This window comes from Solanum pennellii, chromosome 2 (genome assembly GCF_001406875.1).
Source record: "Solanum pennellii chromosome 2, SPENNV200".
Lineage (NCBI taxonomy): Eukaryota > Viridiplantae > Streptophyta > Magnoliopsida > Solanales > Solanaceae > Solanum > Solanum pennellii.
This window is the reverse complement of record NC_028638.1, coordinates 18,127,869-18,138,064: the sequence shown is the minus strand read 5'-3', so window position 1 is coordinate 18,138,064 and position 10,196 is coordinate 18,127,869. Positions and strand designations below refer to the sequence as shown.

General features: G+C 32.1%; 1 protein-coding gene across 1 annotated transcript; it reads left to right on the top strand.

Annotated features, from left to right (window-relative positions):
* Nucleotides 1-5,703: 5,703 nt before the first annotated feature.
* LOC107009793 lies at nt 5,704-7,029 on the top strand. The gene is made up of 2 exons (XM_015209127.1): nt 5,704-5,935; nt 6,041-7,029. The coding sequence occupies exons 1-2, from the start codon at nt 5,704-5,706 to the stop codon at nt 7,027-7,029; spliced, it is 1,221 nt and encodes a 406-aa protein (XP_015064613.1).
* Nucleotides 7,030-10,196: the final 3,167 nt, after the last annotated feature.

Below are 10,196 nucleotides of genomic sequence, written 5' to 3'. Positions count from 1 at the left end.
CCCCCCCCCCCCAACCAGATCTTCATCTCATTTCTACCTATTGTATAATTGTTTTTTTGTAATCGTTGAAGGAAACAATTTGATATATTCAAAAAGTTTTCTACATTTGATGTAGAGTATCATCAGATCTAATTTTAAAGTCTCGATCTTTGCAAGTCAGCTCAAATACCATGTCGCTTTGATGTCTTCATCGTCTCTGTAGCTCTGATAATTAAGCTTTTATAGCAGCAATATCGCAGTTCGAGAAGATACAAAAAAATACAATGTGTTACTCTAAATATATTCCTATGATTTTTTAAATGATTTCTCTAGAGGTTTTATTAATTTTTCGTATGGTTAACACAAGTTACAAGATCCTAGATTTTGAGTTTGAACTGAAGAAGATGCAACTATTAATCAAATTTGTAAGACACCAATTTTGTGTTTCTTTATGTCTTCAGTATTATTATTTTTTCTAAATAAAATCTTTGTACATTTATGTGCTATATGTGCAATTTTATTTTCTAAAATAATATTAAATTTATGCCCTTTTGTTTGTGAAATTTTATATTTTAAATATCATATGAAAGTAGAGATAAATATTAGATTTAAAAGAAAAATGATTATCAACTTCTTCACTTCCTAAGTTTCTGGGTTCATAGGTAGCACTACTTCCTCCACTTCTTCATAATCGTTCTCCAGAAAGCAAAAAATAGAAAAAGAAATTGTCTTTCGGGTTTTTGGCTCCAAAATAATTTCAGGACAACCACTATATATATGGAAAAACAATGAAAAAGTTTTATCTTTGCAAAGTAAAATTGAATTTCTGAACCTGAAAAAGAAGACGATGTTTCTATCGGTCCCACTATTTTATGTTTGGACAAAATTAAACAAATAGTTATATGCTACAAAAGATTTATTCATTGATTATTTGTGTCACCTACATTGATATTGCTTTAGTATTGTGTCCAACAATCAATCGAAGATAAAAAAAAGTCAGTTATAAGCTTATGAATTAGAAACACTCTAATTACTGTGTATATTACATTTTATGTGGTGTACATATTTACTATTGGTGTGTGACACATACTATTGAAGCATAGCAGTTTTGAAGGCATATACTGAAACAACTTCTCTATTTTTTTTTCATATTATGATGTTTCCCTCAATATTTTAGGAAAGAGAGGATGGATTGTGGTGAAAAAATGGTATGAAAGTCTATAAAGTGAAATTTGCTTCTTGAACTTGGTACCAGAATTAGGATAGGAAAATGAAACTTTGGATTTGAATGAACTAAACTAAAATCATATTATATGAATATTATGTGGGACAACCAATTTTTTTACTGAAACTAATACATATTTTTTCACGGGGCTTGGTATTTACAAGATCAACTTCTTCTTAACACCTTATCTTATACAAGTTTTTAGAAAAGTTATCGTGCCTTTAAATTTTGACATTTCCTGCGTTTTCATATATATTCTAGATTTTATACTAGTTCTTTAATATGCTAATTTTTTTTGGTAAATTTGTTTTATTACCAAATGGAATTACAAAATTTGAAAAGGAAATAAATCTAGAATAACTTTAGTTCATCAACAACAGTATCTTACTTCATCCTAACTAAAGAACTCTATTGTGTGCGATTTCACGAAATAACAGTTCATAGCCTTCTTTCCACACTTGCATTTAAAATCCTTTTGACAAACCTCTTGTATGATAGTCTTGATTATCAGTGTTGACCCTCTAGCCCATGTTTGGAATACCCTCAAGTTTTTTTCCTTCCAAATGTAATATACACATCTAACCGCTACCATTATGAAGATTACTACATTTGGGCTCTTTATTTTCTTTGTATTCATCCAAGAGAGTTAATGTTGCAAGTTTCCATAATTAAGGATAATTTCTTTCATGGTCAACACCATCATAACAACAAAGTCATTCGAAATACAAGTGTCTAATACTCTCCAAACTAGTAGCACATAAAGGAAATTCCAAAGTTATATGAATTCTCATCTATCAAGTCTGTCCCTCTAGCCAATCTTTCTAATGTTGCTACTTTAAATATAAAGAGCCATTTTGGTGCTTTCAAGTTTGTTCATACTTGTCTTCTTCATTGGACTCGAGGAAAAGGTCTTGATATTTCTCTATATAGCTTCTGAATGGAAAAGTTTTGTATAGAAAGATAGTGATCATAGTCATAGCCTGTTGATCCAAAGTACTTTTCACATTTATATGCTAGTGATGCTTCAATAGTTCAATTAATATTGGAAAGAGCAGTGAAATCTTATTAATAAATGACGTGAGTGAGACTTTACAGATTGATGATTTATGATATTTTTATTTTTTTCTTTAGTTGTCAACCCTTGGTTCTTTTATATAAATATTTTTGTTAAAATAATGAATTTTATGTCTTATTGAAATTCTAAAATTACTTATAGTGTTTTGATAGTGTTTTGTCAATTAATGGACCTGGTGGATGTATCTTTAAGCAAACTAAACTTACAGGGAAACTATTAAGATACTCAATCATTGAATTAAATAACCCCACCCTTGTTGTTCACACAGGTAATCTTTTTTATTATATTGATTAGGATTAAATAATTTAGTTATTGGCCAAGTTGAACTTTTTAATAATCGATAGGTAATGTGATGTACACCTCTGGAACTCAACGCTATTTATATAATATGTGAAACTTATAATAAAAAATCATGATCATATGAATGATTAAAAAAAGAAGAAGATGTTATTACCTCTTGTATATTCTCTTTGTTTTGTTAATGATTTTTTGGAATTAATTGTTTGTTTATATACAACAAAATAAAGCAAAATTTTTAGTTGTTTCAGTTTTCATACTTTTCTTCCATACGTGCAATATTTTTAGATTATAGTTGAAACTTTGACCTGACTTTAATTTTTTGTTCTTTATATGCTTCTGCTAGAATCAAGAATGGTCATGGAAATAGAGGTAAAGGTATTGAAAAAATGAAGAAGGCTATGAAAAGGTAGATGAAAATAGAGACCTCAATTGGTAAAGCAAGCCCAACTAAACCAAATAATTTCTCAAAATTTTATTTCGCTTTCAAACAAGTGGAAGAAACTCACAAGAGAGGACAAAAACTGAGCACTTATTAGATGTCATGTAAGATTTCTATACTTCTTTTAAATTTGTTACATGGTTGTAATTGTATTGAGTTCTTTTTATCAGATAATCCAATTATTCATGTATCTAATTTAAAAGAAAACCCAAAATTGACTCAAATTTACCCATTTTTTTTTAAAAAAAACCCATTCCTTTAAAACCAATGCCCCTACCCAGTAACATTTTACACGGTTTTTTAAAGAAAAAATGACATTAAGGTTAAAAAATAAATGTGTGGTGACATAAGTCTTAAGTATTGGGTGTAGGTGACAGTTATGTGATTACTGATTAAGGATTGTGGAGTTTCCCTCAACTTTATAAGTTGACAGTTTGGTCCACTGAATTAAATGAAGGATAAAAAGATAATTTCACAATACCTAATTTAACCAACTTTTGGAGGGGATTAAATGAGGGGTAAAATGGTAAATTGACTACACCAAACCTAATTTACCCAATTTTGGTGGGAAAATATCGAGCCAAAAGATGAAATAAAAGCTTTTTTCCCCCCGCCTCCAGCCGTCGTATTCGTCCTCCTCTTCTTCTTCTGCTCTCGTCTTTGCTTGCCTGCTTTCCTTTGTTCCTTCTATCTTCATCTTCCTCTTCTTCTTCTTCTTCTTCTTCTTATTTTCGTACATTGCGGGTCTTCGCTGGTAGTGCTTGTGCTTTCTTCTTCTTGAATCAGTTTTTACCTAATCTTTAAATGGTGAAACAAATTTCGTTTTGTTCAATTATAAATACTGCATATGCGATATACACCATTGTTTTTGGTAAGTACAATTAATACTTATTTAAAATCAATTATTATCATCTGATCTGGGTACCTGCATTTTTTTCAATAATATGCATTCGCGTTTCCAACATATTGTTATATATGTTTCAACAGTTGACTATTATAACATATTATAGTCATATGTAGCAACATGTGATTTATTTTCACAACAGAACCGTCATATGTAGCAACATATGACTTACATCTCACAACAGAATAGTAGTATGTAGCAACATGTGATTTATTTTCACAACAGAACACTCATATGTAGCAACATATTAGTTAATCTCACAACAAAATAGTCATATATTGCTACATATGATATAACTAAAAAATGTATCAACATGTTGATTTGTTTTTCACAATAGAACAGTCATATGTAGCAACATATGACTTACATCTCGCAACGGAATAGTCATATGTTGCTACATATGATATAACTAAAAAAGGTAGTAACATGTGATTTATTATTCACAACAGAACAGTCATATGTAGTAACATATGACTCACATCTCGCAACCGAATAGTCATATGTTGCTACATCGTGATATAACTAAAAAATGTAGAAGCATGTGATTTATTTTTCACAACAGAACAATCATATAAAGCAACATATGACTTACATCTCGCAACAAAATAGTCATATGTTGGTACATATGATATAACTAAAAAATGTAGCAACATGTGATTTATTTTTCACAACCGAACAGTCATATGTAGCAACATATGATTTACATCTCGCAACAGAATAGTCATATGTTGCTACATATGATATAACTAAAAAATGTAGCAACATGTGATTTATTTTTCACAACCGAACAGTCATATGTAGCAACATATGATTTACATCTCGCAACAGAATAGTCATATGTTGCTACATATGATATAACTAAAAAATGTAGCAGCATGTGATTTTTTTTTCACAACAGAATAGTCATATGTAGCAACATATAACTTAAATCTCGCAACAAAATAGTCATATGTTGCTGCATATGATATAACTAAAAAATGTAGCAACATGTGATTTATTTTTCATAACAGAACACTCATATGTAGAAACATATGACTTACATCTCGCAACAGAATAGTCATATGTTGCTACATATGATATAACTAAAAAATGTAGTAGCATGTGATTTATTTTTCGCAACTGAACAATCATATCTAGCAACATATGACTTACATCTCGCAACAGAATAGTCATATGTTGAAACATATGATATAACTAAAAAATGTATCAACATGTTGATATATTTTTCACAACTAAACAGTCATATGTAGCAACATATGACTTTAATATCACAACAAAATAGTCATATGTTGTTGCACATGATATAACTAAAAAATGTAGCAACATGTGATTTATTTTTCACAACAGAACAGTCATATGTAGAAACATATGACTCAAATATTGCCATAGAGTAGTCATATGTTGCTACATATGCTTATTCTTCATAATTAGTAATTGTTTTTTTAATTATTTTCTTCAGGTACAATGTCATTATTTTTTGGTATTGATTGTCGTGGTGAATGGGTCGAGAAGAAAAATCGATTCATATGGTGTTGGGAGGATAGTAAAAAACGATGAGCCGGTTCAGTAGGGATGTATGTAAAAAGAAACATTTTGTATGATGAGTTCTTTAATTTAGTTGTGCAGAAGTCTGGATACAATTGTAAACCTCAAGATCATGTCATGAGTTACATTCTCCATTTTTTCATAATGAGAAGGTTTTACCTTTTAGAATAACTGATCAATCTAGTTTGAGTGTTTATTTGGGAGCAACAGAAAAACCGCCAATATTAAGAGTCTACATGGAAGAAACTCCTATCGAGGAGGATCATAATGTAGACCAAGACCAACAAGATATGTTTAATGATGAATTTCATCCTGCGGACTTGAATAATCCTGATGATGAAATTGGAATAGGTGAAGGTGAAGGTGAAGGTGAAGGTGAAGCTCAAGTTGAAGGGTCGGACCATGAGAGCAAGTTTCCTCCCACACCTATAGTTGGTAGTAACAATCCATGTGCTTCTCAAACATCACGTGTGAATAATGTTAGAGATGATGAAATAGGATTTTATAAGGGAATGACATTCAAGAACAAGCAAGAACTGGCAAATTCATTGAAAATTGCTTGCTTGAAAAAAGATTTTAGACTGAAAAAGGTGATCAATTCTCGTAATGTGTTTTCCTTTAAATGTTCATATCTGGATTGCAATTGGTGGCTGAGGTCTGTGAAATTTACAAGTAGTGACAGGTTTGCCATTAGAATCTATGAAAAGTACCATATGTGTGGTTCAGAGCATCTTACAAGCCATAATCACCATGCCATGACAAAAGTCATAGGTAAGTACTTTGAATATAGGTTTCCCAATGGTAAAGGCACATCCACAAGAGACATGTCAAATCAACTCCGCACAGAATTGGGTCGTAAGGTAAGATATTGGAAGATTTATAAGGGCATGGAGCATGCTAAGTCTAATGTTAGGGGAACACATAAGCACGAGTACGCAGTGCTTAATGCGTACCAGTATATGCTTGAAGTTGAGAATCCAGGAAGCAAGACGACATTGTCGCTCGATGAAAATGGGAGGTTCCAGTACTTCTTTGTATCATATGCTGCTTGGATAATTGGTTTTCAAGAAATGAGAAAAGTAATAGCCGTTGGTGGTACATTTCTAAGGAGCAAGTATGGAGGAGTTCTACTATCGGCGGTGGCACAAGATGCCGAGAATCATATATTTCCAGTGGCTTTCTGTGAGGTGGACAAGGAATGTGATGCCTCATATGAATATTTTTTTCAAAATATGAGATGCTTAGTAGATGATACTGATGAGTTGTACATTATCTCTGATAGGCATCCAAGTATTCGAAAGATGGTTTCGATAATCTACCCTGCTTCTCATTATGGTTGTTGCATGAGACACCTTGGGGAAAATATTCGAAATAAATTTCACAATTCAATGGTAGTGTCCCATTTTTATAAAGTAGCAAAGTCGTACGATATATGTGAGTTCAATGACCATTTCAATCAAATAAGAGATTTGGTACCAAAGGCCACTGAAGCTCTTAAACATATAGGATTTCACACATGGAGTAGGGCATTCTGCCTGGGAAATAGGTACCATCTCAATTGAGTTTATTTTTACTTTATGTGTTTTGTTTGATTTTAATCCGTAGTTATGTATATATAAAATTATGACGTCAAACATCGCGGAATCGATGAATGCTATGTTTGTTGTTGAAAGAGAATTTCCCATTGTCGCTCTATTTGATGAAATAAATAGGAGATTTGCATTGTTATTTCACCAGAGGCGTATGGAACTGGTGCACTCCACAAATTTATTTGTTCCTTCAATTAAAAATGACATATTAGAGTATGTCAACGCGGGCAACAAGTTGTTGTCCCATCAAACCGCTAACTACAAGTTTAGTGTCACTGGTCATGGAGATGTTGCTACTGTGGATCTACAAAGAAGAACTTGTACCTGCAGAATTTTTGATTTGGACAAAATACCTTGTCCACATGCCATGGCAGTGATTCGTTTCCAACATGGTGATGATTTTGGAAATCATATTTACTTGTACTCCTCTCCATATTATTCAGTGGAAAAATACATAATGACATATTGTCAGGAAATTCACCTGGTGCCAACTGAAGATTCTTGAATTGTCCCTTTGGATATCACATAACCCGGAAGAAGGACATATAAGAAACGGCGTGGAGTTGGTGAATCATTTCCAACAAGAAAAAATAAGTGTTCAGTGTAGAGACTTTGACCACAAAAAAAATTACATGCCCAAATCGAAATGACTCATAAGAAGTGTTAAGCATTGTGTTGTTGAATTTTAACGAATGTTCTCTCTTATTTAAGGATGATCTCTATTATATAATCTTATTTAGAAATGCCCCAATGCGTGATTTATTGCTCTTCTTTGATTTTGTGTCAACACATGTCAAATGTTGCTACAGGATATAGTAGATGTGGCAACATATGCAACAAATGTTGCTACAGGCGAATCATCTTTAGCAACATATGTCACATGTTGTGATTCGCCTATAGCAACATTTGTTGCATATGTTACCACGTACAATATATTTAAAAGCACACTCCAACATAATCATTATTTAAAAGTATATGTTGCCATAAATGATTATATGTAGCAACATATGACTCAAATGTTGCTACATATAATCATCTGTAGCAACATATGACTCAAATATTGTGATGGACGAATGTTGCGATATACGCATTAGCTGTAGCAACATTTGACTCAAATGTTGCTAGATATAATCATCTATAGCAACATCTACTTTTATATAGTGATTACGTGAGACTATGCTTTTAGATATACTAGATGTGGCAACATATGCAATAAATGTTGCTACAGACGAATCAGCTATAGCAATATATGCCACATGTTGTGACGGACGAATATTGCTATATATAATCATCTGTAGCAACATCTACTTTTTAATAATGATTACGACTATGCTTTTAGATATATTAGATGTGGCAACATATGCAATAAATGTTGCTACAGACGAATCAGCTGTAGCAACATATGTCACATGTTGTGATGGACGAATATTGCTACATATAATCATCTGTAGCAACCTATGACTCAAATGTTGCTACACATAATGATCTGTAGCAACATATACTCTTAAATATGATTACGACTGTGTTTTTAGATATATTAGATGTGGCAACATATCCAATTAATGTTGCTACAGACGAATCAGCTGTAGCAACATATGCCGCATGTTGTGACGGACGAACGTTGCTACATATAATCATCTGTAGCAACATATGACTCAAATGTTGCTACATATAATCATCTGTAGCAACATATACTTTTAAAAAATGATTACGTGGGACAGTGCTTTTAGATATATTAGATGTGGCAACAAATACAATAAATGTTGCTACAGACGAATCAACATATACAATTAATAATTACGACTCTTTGATTCATTCTGTTGAAATGTCATGTCTTGCAACGTTTCAAAATTGTTGGCCTTTATAAGAACACAAGAAGGGAGAGATAAGTCAAAGTTGTCTTCTCTTCTTCTCTTCTTCTTCATTCTGAAAAATGGCTTCAACTAGTTTAAACCTCTTCGAATCCCTCCCGACCGAACTAGTAATTCTTATCGTTGAAAGGGTTGCTTCCTACTCTCTAGAAGATTTAGTTAGTGTTAAATTATGTTCTAGGTTCCTAAATGAAGTTGGTAATGTACGTTTCGTATATCAGAAGGTTACATTGGCCAGCTTTTCCACTAAACCTACATGGACGACGAATCAACATGCCGTGTCTTTCATGAATATTTGCATAGCATCGAAGAACTTAGAAGCCTTATACAGAAAAGGTGTGATAATTTTATTGTTTTTAGTTCTTTTTCACATTGCATCAATTTATTTTGTAATCTTAATGTGTTGTTTCTTTTATAGTTTGATTTTTTCAATCGTAATGATCCAACTACACTGAGATTGGTTAAAAAAGCAGCAGAAGGTGGCCACTGAGGTGCAGAGTATGTGCTTTCCGTAATTTCAATATTTGAAGGCGGTATTTCCATGAGAGAATGCTTGAGGTACATTGCTAACATGAAAAAAAAACATGTCAGTTATAGTGAGAAGATGTCGACACCATTTGCAGTGCATTTTAAATCGAGTGTGGGTGCAAGAACCTAATAGTTTTGGTGTAACTCCCATTTGTTGCACTGTGCATCAACCCCAACAAAATGCCCGCAGGATTGGTTGGCCCAGAGGAAGTGACGATGAAGACGATATTCGTTGCGAATTGAGTATTTGTGATTTAGAACTAGATTATCTAGTTAAATTTCTTCCGCATACTATTGTGTGGGAATAATTTAATTTAATCTGTGTTGAACACGATGTTGATATTATTGTTTTTTTTTATTTATTTTGAATTATATATGTGGCAACATATTATATTACATATGGTGAAAATGTTGCCTTCACATGTTTCATACTTATTTTTGAATTATGATATAATATTTTATACACTCTTCATTGTTATACCTTATTATTATTGATCATTTATGTTCTAAATCGATAGAAACGTCTAGTAGTGTCTCCTTAATTTTTCATCTGTAGCAACATATGCAGTTTCTATTATTAAATTCGCAACATCTAACGCAACTGTTGCAACATATAATTATAACAAATGACTTTTTTGGGGCTTAATTCAATTAAATTGTCACGTAATTCAATATGTAACACCAATATATAGTCCTACAACATGTCTTAGTAACAAATTATGGTGGTTAAAAACACTCTGC